This window comes from Castor canadensis, chromosome 7, assembly GCF_047511655.1.
Source record: "Castor canadensis chromosome 7, mCasCan1.hap1v2, whole genome shotgun sequence".
Taxonomy (NCBI): domain Eukaryota; kingdom Metazoa; phylum Chordata; class Mammalia; order Rodentia; family Castoridae; genus Castor; species Castor canadensis.
Genome location: NC_133392.1, coordinates 117,368,610 through 117,395,912, shown reverse-complemented (window position 1 = coordinate 117,395,912; position 27,303 = coordinate 117,368,610). Strand labels below are relative to the sequence as shown.

Below are 27,303 nucleotides of genomic sequence, written 5' to 3'. Positions count from 1 at the left end.
ACTTTATACACATATGGATCAATAGATGAGAGAAGGCAGATAGATAATAGATTGGTAAACAAGTAGATTGATGGGTGGTATATAAATAAACATATGTGTAATAGATTTGTAGATAGAAGATAGATAGATAACATATAATAGATTGGTAGATAGATAGATAGACAGACAGAAGACAAAAAATAGATTAGTAAAAGTGTAGAGTGACAGGTAGGTTATATAGCATTTTGCTATACCTGATGGCAATTTTATGAACCAGGCATCATGAGTTCTACTTCACAAATGATAAAATTCATACTTAGAACTTTTAAGTCACTTGCCCAGACCCACACATTCAGTAGCTGATAGATTTTTAAACAAGGTCTGTCTGGGTTGATAATCACTGCTCCTGGTCAAATAACGATCTCACCAAACTGGTTCCTTGGACTCGAGTATGTGGGAGCTTGAATGACAGAAATGGTTCAACCTCCCATCCCCCTGCCAAACACTTCCAGCAGGCCTGAACCTCAGCTTTGACTTCATCTAGCCTTACGGTCTTAAACAAGTCCTTTATATGGGATGAGCTTTCTCTTTTCCTCATCTACAGTGAATCCTCTGCATCCACATGAAGAATAAGTGGAAAGATAACAGCTACTGATTAATGATCACCTCCGGGTCAGTCGCTAACCTAAACATTGTGCATGTGCGTGGTCATTTAATCTTCACTATAAAGTAGGAACTAGACTTGGCTCAGCATGGAACAGATGTTTTCTGAACAGTGGCTTCTATAAAACAATTATTATTTTAACTTCTCATGGAGTTATCCAGAAAATTCCAATCACATCAATAAGCATTCCCATTCTGAGTTGACTATGTAAGATGTTCATAGCAGTACTGATTCCAATTACTTAAAAGAGGAAATAATCCAAATAGCCATCAAAGATGCACAAGGAAATGGACACAGAATAGATTAGATATACATTCATATGCTACAAGATTTTGAAGCAATGGGAGGGAAATAACTATAGTTACAAGCACAAACATGATATTGAATGCAAAATGCAGGACTGGAAAGATTACATACCATCCATATGAAGTTAAAAAATAAGCAACACTAAGCCATATCAGTTAGTGACTATATATATATGGTAAAAGTATAAGGAAAGGAAGGACATTTTTAGCGTAGAAGTTGGGATAGTGGTAAGCATGGTGGAACAATCTCAGCTATTCAAGAGGTAGAAATTGGGAGAATCTCAGTTTGAGCCAGCCTGAGCAAAAAGTTAATGAGAGCTCATACATGCAGGGTATGGTAGTACACATTTGTAATCACAGCTATGCTTAAAGGCATAGTTAGGAGGATTGCAGTCTGAGGCTGGCCCAGGCAAAAAATGCAAGACATTATCTGAAAAATAACTAAACTCAAATAGAGCTGGGGGCATGGCTTAAGTGGCAGAGCACCTGCCTAGCAAGCACAAGGCCCTGGGTTCAAACCCTAGTACCTCTGAAGGAGGAGAGGAGGAGTTGGGATAGTCATAGGTTATCTTGCAAAGGATGGGAGACATTGTAATCACAAGGCCTTGTGGGTATGGGCCATAGTCTACTCCATTCAGTAACTTGGATGAGGGTTGCTTCACAAGTCTTCTTTAGTGAGTACCTAGCCCCATCACAACGAACAAATAAGCAATGTCAACAAATCAGTCTCAAGTACAAATGGTTACTTGAGGTCAACAGTTAATTTCTGTGGTTGTGCTTTATTGTGCTTTGTCTCAGCTGTGGAATTCTTCACATGCAATTCTGGCAGGAACCCAGCAGGGAGAGCAGGTAATGGCAGAGCCCCATGAGGTACAGAGGGTCTAGGGGCTGCAGTGCTGCCCTTCTGCCTCTTGCCTACTCCATTGCTGTGTTGATTCCTAACTCCTAGCACTGCTTCCAGGTTCCCTGTTCCCAGACAGGGCTCTACACTCTGGCTGGTTCCATCTCCACCCCAGGTCTGGACTTCCCTTGCCATTCGGCCGCTGCCACATGACCTGTTACTATGCTACTTTTCTACTCTCCTTCTCCTAGGCGAGGCCCAGCCTCCTCGACCTGCCTCAATCCCAGCATCCTACCTCTAGCCAGGCCAACTCCCAGCACCCAGGGTAGAATTATTGTTAGGTTATTTTTCCTGCCTACAAAGGACCTGGACACTTTAGTTCTCGAGTTGTTTCCCTCCTCTGGCAAACCTGTCTTGATGCTCTAGCCTGGGTGTGTCTTGTCATTGCTTATTTTGCTGCTTGCCTATCTTACATGTGCACATGAGGTTAGGAGTTGAATCCTATTCCTTTCAGTACACTCAGCACATTCTAGGAGCTTGGTAGATTTTTATTGGATTGACTACTATTTTAATTGCATGCCTTGGAAAATCCAGTGCTCAGTTAAGAGAAAGACTGGGACCAAGAGTGCAAGGAAGGTAAAAGTTGTAAGTGCAGAAGTCACATGCCTTTTGCTCTCACCTTTGATTTCATTCAGAATCTCCTTGCATTTCTTTTCTGACACACCCAGCTTGACATAGACACCCTTAATGGCACCACCAATTTGAAAATCTAGTTTGGCACAAGCTTGGACATCGTCAAGGGAATAATCTGGAAGAAGCAAGGAAAGAGGTCTGAGACTTGCAAGGTAATTCACTCTGTTCTTTTTCGTAAGAGTGACTCTAGAAGCCTAACCCTTCCTTGGATGTCACAGGAACAAAGTTTCAAATAAACAAGTCACCAGTTTGATGCCAAGAAGTGCACGCAGTCACTGGCACCAGAGCAGAGACCTCACAGAGATCATACCTAACTTCCTGTTTCACCCTCCTCCCAGGACTTTCCCTGCCTTCAAAGAGGGGAAGTGCTCAGTTATTCTCTCAAAATTGGCCTCCTTATCAGGTTCCCAGGGTTCTGATTTAGGAAGTACAATGTCTGCTACAACCTTCCTGCCTTCCCCAGACCCACCCTTCTTTAATTTTTGATAAAGTAGTCAAAGAGGATTATTAATGAATTAAAGTTATGTATACAAATTGTCTGGTACTGTCTGGTACTTTGTTCCTCCCTAATTCTCTTTGAGGCATCCTTCTCCCCTGGTCTGGCTGAATCTAACACATGACTGATAAGCACCTGTCTTTAGTGCTTTGGAGCTGAGGTAGGGAAGGAAGAGCAACTCTGATTACTAGGATTGCTAGCAAAACTGCAGAAGACCAGGTTCTCCCAAAGCATGTCCCCTGAAACACAACTCCCATGAAACATTAGCAGGTGTTACAAGAAAAAGAATTTTGGGGTTATGTAAGTGTGACAAATGTCACATCAAAAGAGGTGCAGTGCTCTGGTTATTTTGCTGCATGCTGGTGGAACTCTAAGAGTGGGAGCAATTCTACATTTCCTGGGTTATGAGATCACAAAGGCCTTAAGTAAGAAGCAGCTTTAGGAATCACAGAGAGTAGTTTTAAGAGCACTATTTTGGAGAAAGGCATCCCTTGGTCTTGGCAAGACTGAAGTCATACTGACATAAACTTACTGTCTACCATGTGTCCTCTTGCAAGAACCTGGGACATACAATTAAGCCCTGAATCTGCCTCTGTAATTTCCATGACATAGAGTAGAACTGAACAAGTGCCCTGTTGTAGGGCAGAATACTGAATTAGAAAGTAGGATTCACCCCCGAGACTGGTAGCTGAGGGTAGATGGAAAGACCTGGAATGCCTGTAGGAAAGATGGACTATAGGGAAAGATTGGGGGGTGAATATTAGCCTGAAGACTACAGTAACCTGAGTCCTTGTTACTCAAAGTATGGCCTGTGAAATAGCAGCATCATCTCTAAGCTTATTAGAAGTACAGAATTTGGGGTCTCACCCAAAGCCTATTGTGTCACAACCTGCCTTTTCCAAGATTTGTTTGTAATTCATATTCATATTAAATTTTAAATGTGAAGCCTATGGTAGGAACATGAAAATAAAAAATGTAATTTGAGGTAGAGTTGAAGGAACTTGCTAATAGACTGAAGGCAAGAAAAATAATTAAGGTTGACTCCTAGGTTTTTGGCTGGTTCACCGGCTGGGTAGAACCATTTCCAAGCTGTAGATGACTTTAGAGGACACATATTTGGAAAAGAAAATCAAAAGTGCTTTTGGAAGGCATGTTACATTTGTGGTGTTTGTTAGATATTCAAATAGAGATACCAAGAAGGCATTTCAACAGAAGATATTAGGTCCAGAAAAGAGACCAGGATGAATAAAAAAATTAGGAGCTATCTGCATTTTGAAAGTGTTTAAAGCCAAGAAGCAGGTATGATTGGACAGAAAGAGTAGTTGTGGGCAAGAGGACTCCCTCAAGGGAGCACTAGTGAGGGATTGACATCAATAAGCCAAAAAGAGGAGGAGGATGAAGAACCTGCCAATGTGATTGTGAAGGTGGAGCCAGTAGTTAGAGGAAAACTAGCATCACAGCTTCTGACTCCTGTTCAACTTTAATGTGACATTCTTTCCCCATCAGCCTGTCCCTCTGTGTGCCCCAGAAGGAAGGCCATGGCCCCTCGGGTAGCGCACCTGCTATCTCCATGGCCTCTTTGTTCATAATGAGTGTGTATTCATAAATGCCCCCAAGCACAGCCTCCGTGATGTAGTGTGTTCCAAAGTCCCGGAAGAGATCTCTGTACTCCCCATAGCTGTACTCCAGGGGCAGCTGCTTGACTCTCTGAAGGAACTCGTAATGGAGCATGAGGCTTCTAGGTTTCAGCTTGTAATGAGCTACTTCAAGGTCAGAGCGTGCATGCAGAAACTTGCTTTTCTAAATGAAATACCAACATGGGAAAATCAGACCTTTAATGTTTGGAATCAGGAAAGAGAAGATGAACTTTACAAATACCATCCGATGTTCTTGGCCAAGGGTCATCATTCTTATGATTCCTTCAGGATATTTGAGGGAACATGGCTTCTTTGTCAACCTTTCAATTCTTATAAAGTTCTGACATCCTTTTTGGCTTGGAGGAGTTTGTTCTGAATTCACCTTCTTACTGCAGTAAATAAACAGTGAAGGGTAGCCAGAAACAGGCAAGGTGGGGCAGGTGGGGGCGCCTGGAGATACTTGGATGGGAGCAGGGTGTGGTAACTTGCAAACACAACCTGTTTGCTTTTATCTTTTAAACTCAGTGAAGGAAAGCCATTCCAGAAAGACTAAGACATTCTTTAGGAAGGCCAGATATGTAGCTTATGGGAGAGCCAGCAGACCACGGCCTATATATCAAATCTGCTGCCTGTTTGTGTATTGTCTATAGCTGTTGTCACACTAGCAGCAGAACTGAAGTTACAATGGAGCCACTAGGGGGACAGAGCTCAAAATATTTACCATCTGGTACTTTCCAGAAGTTTGGCATCTTCCTGAGGTATGAAATAGACTGAAAGCTGGTGATTTCAGAAGAAATAGAAGGAAAGATAAGCAATGAAGGAGGTCTTATTACAACCTAAGGTAAGAGGTCCCTATACTGAGGTGCAGCCAGAAGAGAGAAACCAATGGTGGAAACCAACAGTGAGGTTCATTCAGCAACAGTCCCCAAACCTTCAGTTCCATAAAGCCATGCAGTTCTGTGTGTTCCTGTCACCCAGGTCCCCATTTTTCCCTCTTGGCTTGCCCTCACCCAGTTCTAGTCCTGCCTGTGGCACATGACTCCTCCTTCTGCTTTAGCCTGCCTGCCTGTGTCACTAGGTACTCTGTTCCTGAAGTTTCTAAATCTTTCTCTTTTTGAGCTTGTGAAAGTTGTCAGAATTAATATGTTGTCTATTTCATCAACTCTAACAAAAAAATAAATCAGGAGGTTGAAGGAAGGGTTCTCATGTATGATTGTCTAAAAATAGTGACTATCACAAAAGTCTGATAGAATGATCTAGAATGATAACCTTGTATGAAGGCCACCACAACCTTACACCAAAAAAAAAAAAAAAGCTTCTTTGAGGATATTTGCCCTTTAGATAGGTGCCACCTATGTTATTAATCCAATAACCTAAGGGTTACTGTTTAAAAACATGTCATACTATTCACTTTTGTCTTTAAAAACTTCCCTTTCCAAACCTCCTTGAATATTCACATACTTTACTAAGGCTGCTTATTCCTATCCCAATGCTCAGCAATTCCCAAATAAATACCCTTTTTCTTTGGAGAATCTCTCTCCCATGGTTACTTAGGTCATTATAAAAGATTCCCCATTGAACTCCCTTCTTCCTCTAGTCTGCTTTCAATGCCCCAATCAGAGTTAACTTCCTAAAACTCTGATAGTATTATGATAATACTCCCTAGGGCTTAAACAGCAACAGGAAACTCCTTCATTGGCTCACTAATGTCTTCAGAATTAAATCAACTCCCTTACTTTGCCTATACAACCTTCACAATTTGTCCTCCAATAGCCTCTTTGGCTTCAGTTTCTACGACACTGAAGTGCTCCTCTCCATACCTGGCCTTTTTTCACCAGCCACACTGTACCTCAGCATTCATCCAGCTTTGTAATGTTCCCCAAACCTGCATTCCCTTCCATGATATAATTGTGCACCTGCCATTCCTTTGGTCTGAAAGGTTCTCCCTTCCCTTTTCTGCTGGATACACACCCTACTTACTTTTTAAATCCCCACTTAGCCATCCCCTGATATCCCAGACATGCACTCCTTTTCCAAGATTGCATTGCTTTTTGCTCATCTTTCTTTTATAGCATATGGCGTGCTGTATTGATCTGCTTATGTGTTTACCTTTATTCCTAGACTGTGAACATGAAGCCAAGAACAATTTATTACATATTTAATAAAGAACTAGAAGGAGGAGTTTGAAGGTACCTAACATAAAGAAATAAGTGATTACAGAGAGGAAACACTAATTAGTCAGATTTCATCATTATACCTTATATAAATGTATCAAGTTATTGCACTGAGCCTCATAATACACATACTTAAAAATAAGACAGTAAGTTTGAATAGAAAAAGGAACCATATGGCATTTGTTTTAGGTCTCAAGTCTAGTGCAATGCTAAGCACAATGTTAGCATCAAATAATGCAATTTGAATCAGGGAGGTGAGGTAGGGATGGGGGAGAAGGAGAAAGAGAAAGTAAGTGGATAGAATCCACTGTTTTCCCTCCTACAAAAGTAAATTGATTTTAAGCTGTCCTATCCTTCATCCCTACAGTTCAGTCTTGAGTACCTACTAAATGCTATTCTTATCTAAAAATGAAGGAAACAGCCTCTGCCCCCAAAGACCTGACAGTGTAGAAGATGAGGCAAGAGAAGCACAGATAGTTACTGTCTAATTAATGCTAAGTTCCTTTTTCCTACTGGCTAATATTTTGGCAGCAGGAATCTTTCTGAATCCCTTACTATTTGTTTGCTCTCCTATGAATCATTGTTGGCTTTCAGTTTTGATATTTCCATGTCTACCTCTGATTAATTTTTTACCACCTCACTCCTGAATTGAAAATGCTCAGTGGGTATAAAGAAAATGCACCTTCTTCACCCTGGAATTCAGGGTTACTCAAATCTGCCCATCACCTGATTCTCCAACATCATATCCCATTGCTTCCCACACTCATCACTCCTCTTCCTCCAAATCATGGATTCTGACCTTTACCTTCTGGGCAATAGGATCAGACATATGATTACATTGGTATTGTAGAAGAATCTCTCCAGCAGCACACACATGTAAAGGGGCAAGTTGGGTGACAGGGGGAACATTTACTAGGGCAGAACAAGCGATGAAAGGGCCTGGGCTAATTGAGATATAATAGGAGTTAGGGTAAAAAATATTAGAGAGTGATACTGAAGGTTTGGGTGACCAATAGCTGTGGAAACAAAGCAGAAGTGAGCACCAAATATCATTCTGCAATTCTTAGCCTAGAAAAGTAGAGGGGAAAGATGCCATCCACATCGATTGAAAATGTAGAAGGAAGAAATTTATTTGGAGTGAGCCAAGCATCTAGGTGAGGTGGTCAGATGAGGGGACAGGGCATCCCTGGAGCTTAACAGAAAGGTAGAGGTAGTAATGAAGCTGGTGGCAAGGTAAGTAGAAGAGTAAGGGAACACAATGGCTGTAAATTGAAGAAAGAATAGGCTTTGATATTTAACCCAGGAAGGAAACTAATAAGAAAGCAAGGCAGAGAAATAGGAGAGAAATGCTGTGGCCAGCTCCACCAGATGCCCCAAGAAGTAAGGTAAGAGGTTTAGGTGACATTTTAGAAATGTGTCTGAGACAGTAGTCAAATTTCAGTGGACTGAAAAAATCTTCAGTGATGTTTTGATTTAACAACACTACATCTTAAGTTTATTGGAAACCAAAGGAAAAGATGTATTAAGAACAGTAGAAAATAATTATAGAAAACTTTCTTTGCTTAGCCTTTCTAAAAAGTAAGTTAATGACCAAAGTATTTCTTAACAAAAGAATTTCAAGGCAACAAAAATTTCATTGGCTGTTAGGACTACAAGTAATGTGGAAGTCAGACACATCTATAGGCATAAAATTTAAAAAAACACATATATTTAAAATCAACAAAAGGGTACTTACAGTATGGGAGAATCGTTTGGTTCTGCTAATATAAATTTTCCCTTGATTGCTTGCCTTATTAATGCCAAGTTCAAATGTGCCAGATATTTTAAAACCAAGGTTGAAACTGGACCTGCTAGTGGCTTTTTCTGTGACATTGTGTTCGAAATCTGAGTACGATTCATATTTTGTTAGTACAAATTCATATTTGCCTTGGGTCTAAAAGAAGAGAAAAGAAAATGTTTTTTACTTCCTTTGACTCAGATGGGTTCACTACACTGTACTTTTGTTGTGTGCCAGACCTGGACTAGGTAGATGTTCTAGACACAGAAAAATTAGGGCAAATGCATCCCCACCTCAGGGGTCCTAACCCAGCAGGAGACACAGGTCTAGTCAACATTTAGAAGTTGGAACTTGATTTGGATTTCAGTTGTCAGAAATGCAGGGGAGATGTTCTGGGATATAGGTTTAGTAAAGGTACAGAGGGAGGTGGAAATGTCTGAGAACTTTTGAGATGCTTGTGTGGTTGAATCAGAAGATGAAGGAGTGAGGGACACAGGTGTTGGAAGAGAATGTTCTGGCATCAAGATGTAAGGGTTTTGAGTTACTTTGTTTAATGCAAAGAAGAACCCACAGAGGGAGGAGAGGAGCCCAGGAAGATCACTCTGAAAGCATGGTGGTTGTACTGGAAGGGATGAATCTGGAGTCAGGCAAACCAGACTGTATGGGGAGAGGAAATGACTGTTGACAAGGATCTAAAGTCCCTGAAGTGGATGAAGTTTGGCCCATTTGTCTCAGAGAGAGCTTAGGGAAGTTGCTTGCTCAAACACCAGTGTTCACCATCATTGCACAGGGGAACTGCCAAGGGTACAGCCTCAGTGGCCCTGGAGTGACCAATCCTGAATCATCTCCACTCCATTCCCATCAACTTCTGTGGACACCTGTAATTCCCTTAAGAGCACAATCCCTCCACAGCACAGGAGAGGAACAGCAGTGGTGTGGATGTTAGCTGGAGACAAGGCTGTTAAGATGCATTGTGTCATAGCCCTTGTGGGTGAATGACTTTAGACAATGACTTCACCTTTCTAGGTCTCAGTTTCTCTATGTATAAAGTGGAGATGATAATCTCCCTCCTACAGGCCTGTCCTGAGGATTGGGCCCATAGAGGCAAAGCCCAGCACAGTGACGGACACAGCACTCATGAAGTGCTGGCTGTGGAGAGTACAGGCTTTTGTCTACATGTGCTGCTCATGCTGGGGTCTGTCTTACTCTGGATAATAAATGGCAGATCTAAGGTCCCCCTACGCAATAGAGGCTGCAGGGATGGATTGGGCCCTTGTTTTGGTCCTAAGCTAATTTTTTTCTTTTTTAGCTAATATGCATTGCTGGGGGCAAGAAAAAAGGGGACAGGGTTAGGGTTTCATTGAGATCCTCTAGTCCTGCCCTTTACTTTAAGGATAAGAAAAATGAGGTCCAGAGTGGAAAAGGATCATAGGTGAAAATAAAACTGGGACCCAGTGTCTTCCTGTCCAATGGCAAGTGTGTGTGTTGCAGTAACACAGTGTATTCAAACACTGCTCTGAGAGATAGGCTTCTGAGTGTGTACACAAATCACAGAACAGGTTTACATGGGTGCAGCTTTTTAGAACTTAAAATGTTTAGAACAATTCCTGGATTGACTGGCAAGGATTTGGCCACAATGATAACAAGAGTTAACATGTACTGAGGACTCCCTGCTGTGCTAAACACCGACATTATCTCACTCATCTCCCTGCAGATAGAAACTTTCTGGCTCCCAATTTAAAGACAGGAAGACAGAGGCTCAAAGGATTACATAGATGGCAAGTGGATGAGCCACCAGTCCTGTGTGACTCCAAATCCTAAACTACCCTCTATCTTCGGAGTGGCTAGCATTACTGCTACTACAGCTCCTCTTAGCGTTCCAGCCTGTCCCTTATCATCCTCAGCTCAGGTCTTGAGGCGCTCCCTCCCACTTTGCAATGAAAACACTGAAGCTCAAAACAAAAGTGTGTTGAGAAAGGTCACACAGCTAGCAGGCTGCAGGTTCCTCCTCTAGTGCCCCTTCACTGCTCTGTAGCAGCTACCCCACTATCCCTTACCTGTGGGGTATAGCTTTCCACATTGTATGGTTTCCTAAACCTCGTGTTCAGGATGTAATGAGGGGAGCATCCACCAGCATAATACCTGTGATCAAGAACTGGGCCCTCCAAACTGTTTGTGAAGAGATTTATCCTGTGAAAAAGGCACAGAGAAGATGAAAAGGCTCGGCTCGCAGGTGGCACAGACTCAGTTGGCAGACCCCACTGAATGAAATAGAAAACTCCTGTCTCAGCAGGCAAGGCTGTTGGTATCTGGTACACACCAGGTCCCCAGCTTCATCTTTGGCCACTCCCAATACACCTGCAAATCCTGTTCCCTCACCTGTGCTTTTCTCCAGGCTTGTCTGCTCCTTCTATGGTAAATGTCCCCTCCTATAGGGTCAGATTGGCTCTCACTTCTGATTTTGGATGTCCATTCTCCTGCTCTCTGACTGTGTGATCCCTGGAGCTTATTTAATTTTTAGGGCCTCAGTTTCCTTATAGGGAGGTCGGGATTATAATCTCCAGTGAAGAGTGTGTCTCTGATAACAAACTTTATGGTTGAGATCTGACATTTGTTAGGGAGAAGGTGATTTCCATAAGGGTCACTGCTTGCCTCTCCAGCAGGATCATTTACAATGAGTCTTAACAGACATGAAGGGGGAGTCTCGCTCTTTCACCTGTAGGCTGAGAAGCTGTAGAATGTGGCAAGAGAGTAGGGTGAATGCCAGGCCAGTTTGGCCTCTTCTGACCCTGCTCCTCTACCTCACCAGATGACTGGACCAATGCACAGATCTGCAGAGGCTTGAAACAGATTGATTATAGACCTGCCCCAGAAAGCCATTCCCATACTAGCCACTAAGAGCCTCTTTTTCTAGTACATCAGGATGCTGGAGCCTAAGGATACAGTAAGATATCACCTACTTTGCCAGTTCTCAGCTGGGTTCAGGGGCAATGCTGAGGAAGCTCCAGAAACAGATGAACTACAGATGTTAAGGTTCTTCCCCAGAGCTCACAGCAGCCCCAGTGGTTCCCATGTACAGCTCTGTCCCAGGGTCCTAGGCCGGCCTTTCTGTGGCCCGTGTCTGTCCAGGGGACATGCTTCTGGAGCAACTTGGAGCTGCCCCACAGAGAAGCCAGAGGCACCCACTTCCTTACACTGTAGTCTTTTTATTTATTTATTTATTTCAGAAAGGAAACTATTCATTCCAGCTCCCACCTGCCTTCTCTGTTCTCCAGAGTTCCATTCGGTGCCTTCCCATCCACATGGCAGAAAAACAGTAACTTACCCACTGGCCAGACTGCCAATTGCCCAGTATTGGTCCATTTCCTGCTGACATTTTTTATAAATTCTTCTACAGTTTGCCTCATCTGACTGGTCTCCACAGTCATTGTCCCCATTGCAAAGGAGCCTGCGGTTCACACACCTCCCTGGAATGAAGAAAGGAGATTGTCACAGTCGTGTGGCTGCTTTTAAAAGAGGAGCTAACACAGCATAAGCACAACCAGGTGCCAAGCATGTGGCTGGGCTTGGAATGCCTGTTTGCACTAGTCCTTGGGTGCCAGGGCAGATTTGTAATAGCACCAATTATTTATTCCCTCTTGCCAGCTCCCCCCAAAAGACACCAGCCTTGCATTTCTACAAATGTACTTTTTTTTTTGCTCTTAGATATTTATTAAGAATGAAAACATATGCCCACAACACAAATGTGTATTGTAGCTTGATACACCGGAGTTCAAAACAAAACAAAACAAAAACTCAACACTGATAAACACTGAAGGGATAAATAGGTTGTGGTGTATGTGTAGATATACACACTCACAGATACATAAACACACACACACACACACACACACACACATACATACAGGAATCCTAGTCAAAAATAAAAATGAAATGAACCATAATGAAGAGCATCATGGCTGGATTCAAAGACAGTCTGGCAAGCAAAAGAAGCTAGATATTTAAGTATATGCTGTAAAATTCTGGTCTGTGAAGTTCTAGAATAAGCAACACTGATCCATTGTGTTAGAAGTCACCAGTGGTTGTCTGGAGCAAAGGGTGGGGTTTGGCTCCAGAGGTGCACAAGGAGACTGGTAGTCATGTGTTATAAGTCACATACAAATGCACTTTCAGGAGAAATTATTGGAACCATTCTGCAAGGCAGGGAAAGGCGAAGTGCCTGAGAATCAGGGACCAGGCATCCAGACAGGAGGCCAGTTTGGACTTCTCTCCCTGAACCTAGGAAGAGGTGGGTTTGGTGGATCCTACAGTAGCACTAGCTTGTTATCTAACTTCCCTGCCTCAGTTCCCTCATCTGTAAAATAGAGATGTTACCATACCTATTCTACAAGATCATAGGCAATTTGAATTAGTAAACAAAATGGTATTGACTCATGGTAAGTATTGTGAAGGCGTTATCATCACTATGTTAGTGTTTTAGAGGGCCAAGTGACATTGCTAGTAAGTGTTTGCAGCAGGATTGGAATTTTTAACTAACCCATCCTGCCTTCAGCACCACAACCGTTTACATTACTTTTGCTGCCTCTAAGCTTTTCCCCACTGACATAACTTCCTTTCTTATCTGTACATTGTTGGGGAATAGAGTTCATGAGACAGGTGTCCCTGCTTTCTTGGCCATATTAGGTCATTTTTAATCAATATCAGGATGTAAAAGGCAGAAAAATAACAATCCGGTCTTCAAATGTTTCTTACAAGGCATTTAAACTAAAGCTTGCCTGAATAACCATTATGACTTTGGCCAGAACCACGGAACACTGCCCATAATGAGTCCATAGACACACTGTAAAAGAGTCTCTCAGATTTATTGGATGGAAATTTTACATTTGCAATAAACCCTAAAATTCGTACTGAGAACCCCCATTTCTTTTTTAAAAGATCCTGGAGCTCAATCCACAAGGGTACAGTGAATGTAGAGAGCTGCAATTCCCATCTAGATAATTTAGGTCAAAGTAGCCTTATTTTTGCCAGGTACTTGCGGAAATAGGTAGATATTTATTTGGATTAGCTAAATGCATGAGTTGGAAAAATACTCAAATAAGTAAATAATGTTTACTTGTTTCTGCAGTGAATAATTATTCATTGTGTGCTCCTTCCTTTCTTCCATTTGTCCATTTTTCCTCTTTATTTTCTTTCCTTCTTTTTGATAATCAATAATTTTAACAACTATATCATGCATTAGAGATTTTCTGGATTTGGGAATGCAGAAAAACAAATGACAGGGACTCTGTCACCAAAGAGTTTTCAAAGATAAGTAATATTAATGACTACTCAACTGTTTTGGATTTTGCCACATGATACTCAGTCCCAGACTCTGAGCTCTTAACAGAGCTATCAGTCTACAGATTCATTGTCACTTGATGCTTATAACAAACTTGTAAGACACTAATATTACCCTCAGTATTCTGCTGAGGGAGCCATAATGCAAAAAAAAGATTAAGTGTCTTCTCCTAGATCACAAAGTCAAAACAAGACCTGACCTAGGACTTCTGATTCTACCATAAGTATTTTTGGTGTCAATGAATGTAAACTGAATTTCTAAATTTCTACCTTCAGTTCTTGGATCCAGCTGCTGAATGAATTGAGGTAAGTGAGCTGTCCAAGTGTGTATTTCTTTGGTTGTGAAGTGTGGATAATAATGACACCTACATTATAGAGATGCTTATGCAATAATATAAATAAAAGGAGGTCCAAGATTTGAGGACAAGCAGTTCTTCTGACCTGTCCCATGACCCTGATAATGAGTACTACATAGCCCATTATGCCATTACCATGTGCCATCATCTCTTTCACAAGCTTCCCTCCCACTCCTACACCCACCCAGTCATACCTGTCTGTGCACACACAAAGCCTTCACATCGCACCTGATTTCTGCATGGTCTGTTTGTAACACAGTCTTCCACCTCCTTGTCAGAGAAGTTGCACGGTTCCCCAAGGAACTGAGAGGGCCGGAGCAAGTAGGCATCTCTGTACTACAGCAAAGAGGAGCAAGGTAAACTGAGGGCAGAACCTCAGGGACCTCAGGGATACTGTATGCAAATTGGCCCCAGCCAGGGAGTGGTCTCCAGGAAAGCAGAGATTTGTCTGATTGCAGCTCTTCCAGCCTTTTGTACTTTCCCCATTATATACACCTGAGAGTCTATGTTGTGACTGGCTGTTTGCCTAACTTTTCCCAACTGGACTGACCTCTCTGAGGGTGGTGACCTCAACTTTAATCTCTGAATCTGTAGTGATCTATCAAGATATGCTGAATCTGGAAAAGGTATGGACTTTGGGATCAAAGAGGAATCTTGTAGCTGTTCAAAAATTGCAACAAACATGATCTCTTAGCATAATTACTCCGATGGGTTGGTTCATGTCTTCTCATTTATTTCTCAAGGTACTGGCATATTATAAATGAAGCATGTGGTTTGAAGCCACAGTCAACTCTAACACTTTCTAGTCATGGACTGTCAGGCAAGTAACTTAATCTTCATGAATCTCAATTTACTCCTCTGTAAACTGGGGACAATGCATTTATAGAGTTTAAATTATATATTTGTATATTATATATTATGTACATTATATATAATATTATCTATACTATTCACATATATTATAAATTAACTTATACATCATACATATTATAATTTCAGTGTCATTATCTTTCTCTGGTACATAGTAGCTACTTGATTTCTTATAGTTATTTTTCTTTTTATTGTTAGTGTTTTTAGCAATCAATACTGCTATATCCCTACCTTCTTGTTCATTTATTCTGAAAATATTGATTGAGTTACCCCATGTTGAAAATGAATTCCGAGCTTCATACTTTAGCCACGCCTCCAGCCCTGTTTGCTCTGGTTATTTTGGAAATAGTGTCTCTCTTAAAAAAGAGAGGCCCAGAATGACCTGGACCACAATCCTCCTATTTTAAGCTTCCTGCTATTGCTGGGATGACAGGTGCATACCACCACATCGACCTCTTTTCCCTTGAGGTGGGGTCTTGCTGACTTTTTACCCTGGCTGGCCTCAAAACTGTGATACTTTTGATTTCAGCATCCCTAGTAGCTAGGATTACAGGTGTGAGCCACCAGTGCCTGGCTTATTGGATGATTTAAAATCATTGTCCTATTCTCTAGCCTGCCTTCAAGGGGAAGGGATCACAGGTGGTCACAGTGGGCACCAGGCAGTGACAATATAGTGTGATGGGTGTGTGACAGAGGAAATGCAGAGTGGTAAGCTCATAGTGGAATCCATAATGAAAACATAGGAGATGGTGGAAGGCTTCTAGAAGAAGTGACATCAGGCTGAAACTTGAAAGCTGAAGAAGAACATCAGGAAGACATGGGAAGCAGGTGTGAGGATGGCAGAGAAGAGCAATCTGAGTGGAAGAAGTTTATGGGCCAAAGTTGAGAGACTAAGTGCTTTGTTCCAGAAATCAAAAAGAAATTCATCATGACTGGAGAGAAGAATGCAAGAGGGAGAGGGAAGAGAGCTAGAGAGTGACAGAAGCATGGGGAGGTAACACAGGGACCCCAGGCTTTGTGAGGCTGACTGCACAGGGGAAGCAAGTGATCTGATTTGAGTAGTTGCCAAATGTTCATTGCCATCAAGACTTTCGTGCACAAAAGTGGGAAAAACCTGAATAGCAGCCCCGCTGCAGAATGCCATATTAACAAGGCATAGTTATTACTTATATGGAACCTTTGTCTGTGGCTCTGGAGATAGAAAAGGAAATCTAGATAACCATTCACTCACACTCCTTTGTACTTCCAGGGAGTCACTCTTCCTGGAAGGTAGGGCAGACATAAAACTTGCAAAGAAGACTGTGCGAAAAAACTCCTTGACAAACTGGTATGGAAGGAATATCCCTCAACTCAATAATGGCATATATGACAAACCCACAGCCAACATCATGTTGAATGGGAAAAATCTGAAAGTATTTCTTCTAAAATCTGGAACAAAAGAGGGTGACCATTTTCACCACTCCTATTCAACATAATAGCCAAAGTCTAAGCCAGAGCAAAAAAAGCATCCAAACTGGAAAGAGAAAAGTCAAATTATCCCTGTTTCCATATGATATGTTCTTATATGTTGGAAACCCTAAAGACGCCACCAAAGAACTAATAGAACAGATGAAAAAATTCAGTAAAGCTGTAGGATACAAAACCAAATATACAAAATAATAGCATTTTTGTATACTCAAAACAAACAGGATGAAAAAGAAGTTTAAAAAGAAATATGTTCTTAATGTCCACAAAATAATAAACTACCTAGGACAAATTTAACCAAGAAAGCAAAAGATCTTTATAATAAAAATTTTAAGAAGACACAAAACATTCTATGCTCATGGATTAGAATTAACATTGTTAAGTTGTCCTTACTACCCAAAGTGACCTACAGATACATTGAAATCCCTATCAAAATGCCAGTGACATTGTTCACAGAACTAGAAAAAATTCACATGAGCTGGTTGCCAGTGGCTCACGCCTGTAAGCCTAGTGACTCAGGAGGTAGAGATCAGGAGGATCACAGTTTGAAGCTAGCCAGGGAAAATAGTTTGTGAGACTCTATCTTGAAAAATCCCATCACAAAAAAACAGGGCTGGTGGAGTGGCTCAAGCTGTAGGCCCTGAGTTCAAGCCCCAGTACAACAAAAAAAAAAAAAGAAGAAGAAGAAAAAGAAAGAAAGGAAGGAAGGAAGGAAAAGAAAGAAAGAGAGAGAGAGACAGAGAGAGAGAGAGAGAAAGAAAGAGAGAGAGAGAGAAAAAGAAAATTCTTATGGGACTACAAAGACCTAGATAAGAAAAGCATTCCTGAGAAAAAAGAACAAAGCTAGAAGCATCACAATATGCAATTTTGAAACCTACCACAAAGCTATAGTAGTCAAAACAGCATGGGACTTGTTTGAAAACGTGGACCAGTGGAACAGAATAGAAAATTCAGAAATGAATCTGCATACTTATAGCCAACCAATTTTCAACAAAGAACACACACTCTAGAAATGCTAGTGCATACATGTGTATGCAGGGAAAACTGTATATATGCAGAAGAATGAAGTTAAATGCCGCTCCCCTATGTAAAAATTAAACTCAAAATGGAACAAGAATTTAAATGAAAAATCCCAAACTATGACATTACTAGAACAAAACACAGAGGAAACACTTTAATACATTGGTACAGACAGATTTTTCTTTCCTTTTTCTTTTGAATGAGACCTCAATAGTATAAGCAACAGAAGAAAAACTAGACAAATGGGATTGTATCTAACTAAGAGTATTCTGCACAACAAACAACAGTGTTAAAAGACAAGCTAAAGAATGGGAAGAAATATTTGCAAGTTATTTGTCTGACAAGGGGTTACTATCCAGAATATGTGAGGAACTCCACTCAAGCCCCATTTTTAATCTGTTTAAAAATGGGTAAAGGAGCTGTATAGATATTTCTCAAATGATTATATACGAATGGCAAGAATGCAGAGAAACTCTTACACACTGTTTAATGGCAATGTAAGTTAATATAGCCATTGTAGAACTCCTCAAAAAGCTGAAAATAGAGTTATCATATGTTCTAGCAATCCCAGCATTGGGTAAACATCCAAAGGAAATGTAAACATTATATCAAATAGGGAGATAACTACAACCCCATGTTGATTGCAGCACCATTCACCATTGCCAAGATGTTTGTGAAAGATGAATGGATTAAAATATGATATAAATTACAATGGAATATTATTCAGCTATAAAATGGATAAAATCTTGTCCTTGGTGGCAACATGGATGAGACTCAAGAACAGTATGTTAAATGAAATAAGCTGGGCACAGAAAGGTAAGTATCAGATTCTCATTCACTGCAGAAGTTAAAAAGTTTGTTCACGTAGAAGCAGAAAGTAGAACAAAGGTCTTTAGAGGTTAGCAAGGGAAAAGGGATAGAAAGAGGGTAGAAAATGTATACCAAAGCACTGTTATCTGGGGGGAAATGGTTCTACTATTCTGTAGCACAACAGGGTAACTAGAGTCTATGATAATTAATTATACAGTTCAAAATAACCAGGGGAGAAGAGAGTCAACACATCAACACAGAAATGGTCACATTTGAAGGACTGAAAATGATAATCACTCTGATTTGATCATTATATATTATTAAAGAATAAAAACAAAGCCACATACATAAGAGAAGACTGCCAGAAGACTAGCTCCAGGTTCCCAAGGCAAAGTGGGTTCAAGGGATGTGGCAATGGTGAAGGAAATACAACTCCAACTCCAACTCCTCTGGGTTAAGAGGCTTTTGCTAAACCATTAGCCATGACCCTGTAGACAAGGACTGTCCGGTGAAGGAAGTCCACAGCAAGCTCCAAGGAGCTCTGGATGACTGGCTCACGCTGAGGCTTCTTGGTTTACAGTGCAGGTGAAGCAATTATCCAGATAATTGGATCAATGTTGATAGCTTCAGCAACAAAACCTACTGGGAACAGAATGATCTTTCTTGGCTCTCCCATTGATCCAATTAACTGTGTAATTGTCCTGGGCCTCTATCCACAGCCTCTTTAGAGTTCTAGACAAGACAGACTTGGTTTTCTGAGGTCTGGGGAAGCAGCAACAATTCTTTCCTCTCTGACATGTTTGCTGTACTCAGAGCTGGGATCTGGGTCAGTCCTCCATTACAAGGAAGGTTGAAGGACAAATACTGTGGAGACTATGGTTTTATTGATAGAAATGTAGAACTCAGACAGTGGTCTGAGTTCAAGGCTTGTACTTGCTACTAGGAGATCTCTAAGAAGTCACTTCTCTACTCTAAGTCTCTGTTTATCTTTCTAACAAAGAGTGTAACATCCACCCTCTTTTCCTGGGAGACATAGAATGAGTTCAGAGCTTGTTAAAAGTTGCTTTATCTAACTGAAAGTGGGACAGAGGAACAGTCAGGGAAGGCTTTTCAAAAGAGGTGGCCCTGTGCAGAATTTCAAATTAGTAGTCACTGTTAACCAGTGAAGGGCGGCCATAGGAATGGTCATTACTGCCTGAGAAAGCAACATGAACAAGGGCAAAGTAAGCCATGGCTGGAAGAATGCAAGGGCTTGGTGGATTGGAGGGGAATATTTTGTGGAGATGCAGGCCAAATTAGGTGTGACCACAAGTCTAGCCTTGATCCTCAGGGCCATGGGTCGGCTTTGAATAGTTTCAAGCTCAGAAAAAAACAGTCAGATGTGGCTTTGTGATAGCTATGTTGGCTGCACCAGGAAAGATAGATTGAAAGAGCAGGTTGGAGGCAGGAAATCCAATTGGGAAACTGCAAACACAGATGTGTTTGGAAAACACCAAAAAACCGAAGGGGGATTTGATTGCTACTTGAAAGCATGGAGGAAGAAGGCTCATTAACTAAATCAGCCAACATCTTTGAGTGCCTATGTGCACCAGGTCCCACTAACAATGTCTCAGCCAGACTGGCTAAGACCAGGAAGATCCTGGAAGCTCAGCACTCACCCGACCCTGGGTTCTTACCCTTTTCTTCTGACAGGGGTCACATGTAGTCCAGGAGGACCAGCTGGACAGCTCACAGTCAATAGGCACTGGGGTAACAGCCACACTCCGTACTTGTCTGCTCTTAGCAAGGCTCCTGTTGACTGCATTTAACTCAAGTGAATGCAGCCTCTCACTTCTGAGAAACCCTCATAAGAGAAGACAGTAGAGTATCAGAAGATTGCATATACTCCAACCAACCACACATCATCCACCCAATAAATATATATCTGCTTATTCGTGCAAGGCTATTAGTTTAGTATTCCAGTAAAGGTTAATTCATCCAACAAATATTTATTTAACACCAGTTAAGTGCTTGACGTTGTAACTACTGTTGTCAAAAGAGCATCAAACTTGGATCAGAAGATACCCCATAAGCAGCTGGGTGATCTCTGATTTTAAAACTCCATTTCTTCAACATAACCAGTTAATCATACCTACCTCATAAGGTTATTTCTGGGATTAAAAATATTAGTCTGTGGGAAGGCACTTGACAAACTCTAAAGTGCTATAGATATGTAAGGAATACAGCCACAGCTAGATGTACAATCCTGAGCAACTCACTCCCCATCTCAGGGCTTCTGTTTTATCCCCTGGAGAATGAGCTGTTTGAGCTAGATGGGCTTTAAGATGCCTTTTAATGTTAAGAGTCTGTGAAACATTTGCTGAAAACAAGTAATATTGAGGATATTGTGGAAGAAGGGTTACAGAGAAAGACAGGTTCTGCCTTATAGAACTCAGTTTTGTTTTAAAGTAGGGAAAGAGAAAGATGTTGCCCATCTTAGCTCTATGAGACTTTACATTGTAGGCAAGATTTTGAAGCATGCAGGTCCCATAGCCAGAGCTGTGCTTGAGGACATGCGTAGGCTATGTGGGAATCAGGAGATCCTGGCAGCAGGGTAGCAGGTGCCAGAGTGCCAGTGACTGAACTGCAGCAGAGGCCAGGGGAGAGGGAATGGGGATGATGGTTCTCAGGTGGAATGTATAGAAAGTGATGGGTACATGGAAGGAGTGGAGGGGTGTTGGAGGGAGGAAAGAGTTTAGATTGATGCTAGTATGCAGTTTAAATTCACAGATGAGTGGAGACACAAGAGAAAAGAAGTTGTGTTAGGAAAGATAGTTGAGACCTGCTGAATTCTAGTTGGCTATAAAACTTCTGCATAGACTCATTGGGTGTGTAGTTCCTACATGGTTTTGGAATCCAGGAAAGAGATCTGTGCTGGAGATACAGATCTGATCATGAAAAGCTATGGAAAGGAGAGACTGCTCTTGAGAGGAGAAGCAGGCCAAGGAAAAGTCCTTGGGGAACTTGGGTATCACAACAGACCTGAGAGACAATTCCATGCCAGTCTAGGGCCCAGAAAGTCTGTGGAGGAGAGTGAGGGTGGGGTGGGGCCTAGAGTGGTAGAGGGCAGATCGCAGACAAGTCACATCTGCAGAGCAGCCAAGAAACCTAAGACTAGAAGGTAAAGCAATGATCTTGTTGAGAGCCTGGAACACAATGAGACACAACTGAATGAATGAGCATGTTATTCAATCTGCCTAAGCCTCCAGTTTCCCTAGCTATAATATGATGGGTGTCTTATGATTTTTTTTTTGTTCTACCTGAGTACATTATACTCTGGTATGCAGTGGCATCAGGGTCTGAGCTGAGATCTGTTTGACACTAGAGCCTGTACTTTGTCTGTTGTCCCATGCTGTCTGGAAGGGAACTGGACCAGCTCCTCCTTCAGTAATCCCCAATCTCTCTGTGAGGCTTCTTTCATTTCTGTATCCAAGATTGAGTCATTAGGGAAGAGCATCACAGTTTTCACAGTTAAATACACAGGATGTCACCCCAAACAAGGTCATTAACAACACGTTCTCACTTGGCAAAAGCCCTAAAAAGAGGATAATATTAACTACAGTGAAATCCATCTCCACGACCGCCCCAGAGACCAACAAAAATCAATTGCCTAGTGAAGTTGGATCTTTAAGAAAAGGTCAAAGACTCTAGTGGAAACCACAGGTGGATACTTGAAAATGGTTACTTGAGGCAGGACGATGCATACCAGCAGGAGGCCTCAGAATAGGCTCCTATCTACTAATTTGCCCAGGTTTGACAAAACAATACTGTCTGTGATTTGGCTTTTCCTAAGTATGTATTTGACAGCTCTGCAGGGTACCCTCTTTCTATTTCAACTATAAAGCAGTTACACTGTGTTTTTTTTGCAACTATCAATGGAATTGGGGCCACAGTGGAGGCTGAGTGGATTAGTAATGTATACACTAGCTATTAAGTCACAATTATTTTCTTCTTTGAGATTTGAAAGCCTGTTAATGGGCAAGATGATCACTTACAGAAGGAACTTGGTAAGAAGTAGTTATAACCACCAGATTTCTCATTTTTGCACCCAATTTCCATTATGGAGGTTGCAATATAATGAAGTAATCAGCTGGATAAATAGTATGTTTGTAAATTACAGTGGATAAGATACATGTGGCTTATTAGTGCTACAAAATGCAAACCTAAAAGAAGGCCAGATTTAAGTCTCATCTTTAATTCCTGAGAATTGCATGGAGTTACATAAAGCTTGGGACCAACTGGGGTCTCTTTGTATGGTTACATGTAGTGTTCACCCCTATGAATTGCTATAGAAACAAACCCAAATGACATTTTGATCAAGTTGCTTGACTTCTGTCATTCAAAATCTTCTGTATGCCTTGCACTTTGAAAAATTAAATATGTCTAGAGAAGTACCACAAGTAAAATAATAAAACACCCATGTTCTCACACCCACATTGACAATTATTAACCTTTTGGCATATTTGCTTTAAGTATTTTTTAATTTAAAAAATCCCTATAAATTGAACATCTGTGTTCTACACTACCTCCATGTACTATTTCTCTCCCCTTCTCTTCAGAGAAGACAACTGCCATGAATTTGGTGTGTATCCTTCCTGTCTCTTTTAAATATTTTCATATGTATATATGAAACGCACACACACATACATATACACTGTGTATTATATTGCTTTTGTGTGCTTTGCTCATATTATGCATATTGCTTTCAACTTGCTTCTTCCAATCACTGTTGCATTTCTGAGTTCTATCCACGTTGAATCATAATGGGACCTAGTTCATTCTTTTATCTGGATGTTCTATCCTAGGACATATGTTGCATTTAATTGATTCTTTTTCTTTTTGAAGAACACTTATATTTTCTCAAATGTTTTGCAATTGCAAGTAATGCCACAATAGACCTCCTTGTCCAAGTCTTTGAACACATACATGCTCCCTCTATATTAGGGCTGAGAAGGTTGCACCTTCACTTGGGGTGCATGGAATGTCATTGCCAGCATTGTGACATATTTTAGTGCCTTACTCTCTTTCTAACAGGCATCTCTAATCAAAATAAAGATGGATCCATTGAGTACAGCAGGGTTAGGTCAGCAGTAAATTTCAAGCCATCAGCTTATATAGAAAGCCAATGTAGTTTGGCTTTCTGTAGAAATGCCCTGACGCAACAACTTTCTTGTCACACACAATTTGTTAGGCAGCTGCATCCCTTTACAAGCAGCATCTTCCTCTTTGCTGGAAAGGGCAGCTTCTGTGTGGCAGGTTTTCAATTTCTGTTCTCTCTGTCATTTGCTGTTGTAGACATGAAATTTAAAACATCTCATGGCAGCAAACATGGGGGCCAGAGACAGAGAAACAGGGGAATTCAGCAAGTCAGATCTGTCTTGCACATGTAGAGTGGACAGCACCTTAGTGAGGGCCAGAAAGATACAGAGAGAATATAGGTCGTGTGAAACCTCACCCCCACAAAAAGCTGAATTTGAATCTATAGTCTACTATGTAATAAGTGAGAAGCCTTGGGACATTACATTATCTCTCAGAGCCTCAGTTTCCTTCTTTGTAAAACTGTAAACAATAGCATCTACCATGAATAGATGTGAGAATGAGAGCTACTATGTGCAAGTGCCTGGCACAGAGTGGCAATTGATAATAATCAATAGGTCTTATGACACGGTGACTTGATTGCAAAAGTAAATGAAAACAGAAAGCTTTCAGTGAATATTGAAGGTTTAGGCATTTTCTGCTCCAGAATTGAACTCTTTTCTTCTGTTTCATGTCTGAAATTCAACTGTAGGTCATGTTCAGGACAGGTGTGTCAGAGTCAATGATGGGGATCAGAACATTAAATATGGATTCAGGTGAAGGTTGGAGACTAACTAGACAGGAGTGGCTTTCTTCTCCTTTCAGAGGATCAGTTTGTTCTTCCACATAGTGAGAATAAGAGCTCACAACCTTCATGATATAGCCGTGAAGTTTCCCAGCCTGTGCTTTACCCACCTCCCAGAACCTCCATTAACTCCCTCAAAGGGTATTTCTTAATACATAAATCCTGCTGTGTTGCTCCTTCACTTCAAACCTTCAATGGTTCCCCATTGCCTAGAAGATATGGCTCAAGTCCCTTAGCTGCTTAGTCCTACTCTGCCTCAGCCCTGTAGTTCCCACCTTGTCCTATTCCCAAGGTGATTGAAATGCCTCCAGGACAAACCAGGCTCTCTCTAGCCTTTGCTATGCTTTCCCCCGACCTGACCCATGCTTCATCCCCGTTCCAGATCCCATGCCAAGGAGAGTTGCCACTCCCTGCCATGGTTCCTGTTTGCCCCTGTACTTTCCCTTGCAGCAGTCCAGGTGGTATGTGCTCACAGGTTGGCATTCTCTCTGAGAACCTGGGCTTCTTGTGTCTTGTTCATTTCTGCATCCCCAGAGCCCAACAAGGTTCTGTGTACAGGGACACAGTGCTGGGGGGAAGGAGTGATGGCTCTATGAAGCCCTCCATCCAGACATAATTCCTTGCATCTTGCACGCTTTCCTGGGCATATGTAGGACACACAAGGAAGGCCCTGACCACACAGTTCATCTCTGGACCAGGTTGAGAGTCTTGGTAATCCTAATAGTATTGATTTGAGCATTCAGTGAGTGGTCTCAGGGGAGCTGCCTCATTGGGACTGAGTAGTCAGAAGAGTGCAACCCAGAGGGTGGGTCTAAATAGGTGGATGGTACTGCTGCTCACTAAATAAGAAGTTTTGCTCAGGTAGCATTTTTGGAGTCTCTTCCCATAGGAGTACTCACAGCAAGTGTGGGCTGCCTAAGTGTTTTAGCATTTCCTGGTGGAGTTTCTCATGCACTGGCAGTGTCCCCAAATGGCCAGATCACTGGCAGGTCTTTCACTAGAGTCCAAGACTGAGCCCCAACTAGAATATTTTCTTTAGCTTGTTTTACAACCTACTGATGGAAACTTAAACTGATTAAATGAGTAATTTAACTGTTGGGAACAAGCATCAGTGTGTGTGTGTGTGTGTGTGTGTGTGAGAGAGAGAGAGAGAGAGAGAGAGAGAGAGAGAGAGAGAGAGAGAGAGAGAGAAGGAAGGAAGGAAGGAAGGAAGGGAGGGAGGAAGAAGGAAAGGAGAAAGGGAAGAGATTGACTTAGGGGCTGCTAAGCAGGTAGAGTGAGTCACTCATATATTCAAATCATTCACACGAATTGGCTCTTTTTCACGTATAACAAACCTTCTTTTGCAGGGAGTCAGACCGAGGCTTTGTTCAGAATACAGAACAAGTATCCTATTCTTCTTGACATGACAAAATGCACTTAAACATGTCAGTTTCTCACAGGCACTTTTGTTAACGTCAGCCATTTGGTTCCATGACAATTAAAAGGGAGTTGTTGGTATTATATTACCAGATGTATACAAATTGCTTCAAAAGAGGTTCCTCATTCCACAGGCATGCAACAAAGACTCTGTCAGCATTCTGTGGCTTTATGTTTCCTGTCATATGATCCATAAGGGAATCCTTTGTACCCGTCACTTACCTGGAGCCAGGCAAACTAAGACAACCCAGAGCAGCACAGAGAAGAAACGCCTTTACCAGTGCCCTCCAAGTCCATGCCCCTGTGTTCATGTTGTCTGTGTGACTGGAGCTCAGCTAAGGCTTCCAGATCCAAGAAAAGCCTGAACAGCAAGTGCAACTGTCAGCTTCTGCCCCCACAGAGCAGAGCAAACAGCTCAGCAAAGCAAACAGAAGGCACCAGTGCCTGCAACTTCTGTAGACTTTGCACAGAGAAAGTTACCTGTGATGCTGCAAACCAGCAAGAATGATGAAAACTCTGTGGTGATGTGGCTTATATTCCTTTGTAATGCTATCTGGGTAAGCAATAGACAGAATGACTGCTAGTGAGGTAATAAACACTGTGGCTCGAGGTTCAGGTGGTCTGGGATCAACTATTTCTCTGCCACTTACTAGAACACACGTGAGTTACTTTACTGTGCTTTGGTTTCCTCACTTGCAGAATGGTGAGATTTAAGTCAGTTACGGAGCACAGGCCATGTTAGGCCCTTGGACGTATGACTGTTGTTACTAAGTAGAGTGCAGGATTTGGAATTAGATAGACCAGGATTGCATCCCTGTTTTACCTCTTTCTAGCTATGTGATTTTGAAGAGGGTTCCAGTGCCCATCTACCTGAATTCACATTCTTTCTAAATAATTCACCAGTTATGTGACCTGGGAGAAATTATTAGTCCTCTCTGGGCCTAAGTTTCTTCATCTATGAAACAGGGATAATAATTGTACCCTCACAAAACTATGGTGAATATGAAAAAAATCTAAATGAGGCAGCTGATGTATCTTATGACTTCTCTGATTCTGTGTCCTCATATTAAAATTGGGAGGGCCATGCCTACCTATCACTCTGAGTTGGGAGAATAAGCTGAAATACTAGATGTGAGGATGTTAGGTAAGTATAAGGGAATAATTATCCAAATATGTGTGGTGGGGGTGGGGATGGTATAACTCATGGAGCTTTTCACTATGCTTAGGGGGAAGTCAGTGGTTTCCCTGACCTCATTGGAAAGGGTAATAGAGCAGATGATAGGTAGAGGTAGATTTATCACTCATCTCTAATATTTGCTAGGGACCATCAGAGCCGCAGGAGATAGTCACACCTGAGAGGGACTCAATAAACATCTCCATCCTTTTCCTATCACCTTACCCACATTTCAGGTCTAAGTAATGTCTGTCCTTCCTCTGAGGCTGAGTACAGCTAAGGCAGGTGTCAGTCATATCTCAAGAGTCAGGCCTATGTTATTTGAGCCTGGATGAGTGCTTCTAGCCTCATCTTTCTATTGTTCTGG

General features: G+C 41.7%; 1 protein-coding gene across 2 annotated transcripts in view; it reads right to left on the bottom strand.

Annotated features, from left to right (window-relative positions):
- C8b (complement C8 beta chain) overlaps positions 1 to 26,158 on the bottom strand; it is a 41,493-nt gene extending 15,335 nt beyond the window's left edge. Inside the window, exons 1-8 of one of the 2 annotated variants that reach the window (XM_020152685.2) lie at positions 25,985 to 26,157; positions 20,100 to 20,256; positions 14,454 to 14,595; positions 11,892 to 12,033; positions 10,624 to 10,756; positions 8,525 to 8,722; positions 4,538 to 4,778; positions 2,469 to 2,597 (exon numbers count right to left, since the gene is read on the bottom strand). In XM_020152685.2, coding sequence (XP_020008274.2) covers positions 2,469 to 2,597; positions 4,538 to 4,778; positions 8,525 to 8,722; positions 10,624 to 10,756; positions 11,892 to 12,033; positions 14,454 to 14,595; positions 20,100 to 20,256; positions 25,985 to 26,073 — 1,231 coding nt within the window. In that variant the 5' untranslated portion in view covers positions 26,074 to 26,157. Of the gene's footprint in view, positions 1 to 2,468; positions 2,598 to 4,537; positions 4,779 to 8,524; positions 8,723 to 10,623; positions 10,757 to 11,891; positions 12,034 to 14,453; positions 14,596 to 20,099; positions 20,257 to 25,984 lie in introns of both variants that reach the window. The other variant, XM_074080007.1, reaches the window with a different exon arrangement.
- Between the last annotated feature and the right edge of the window lie 1,145 nt (positions 26,159 to 27,303).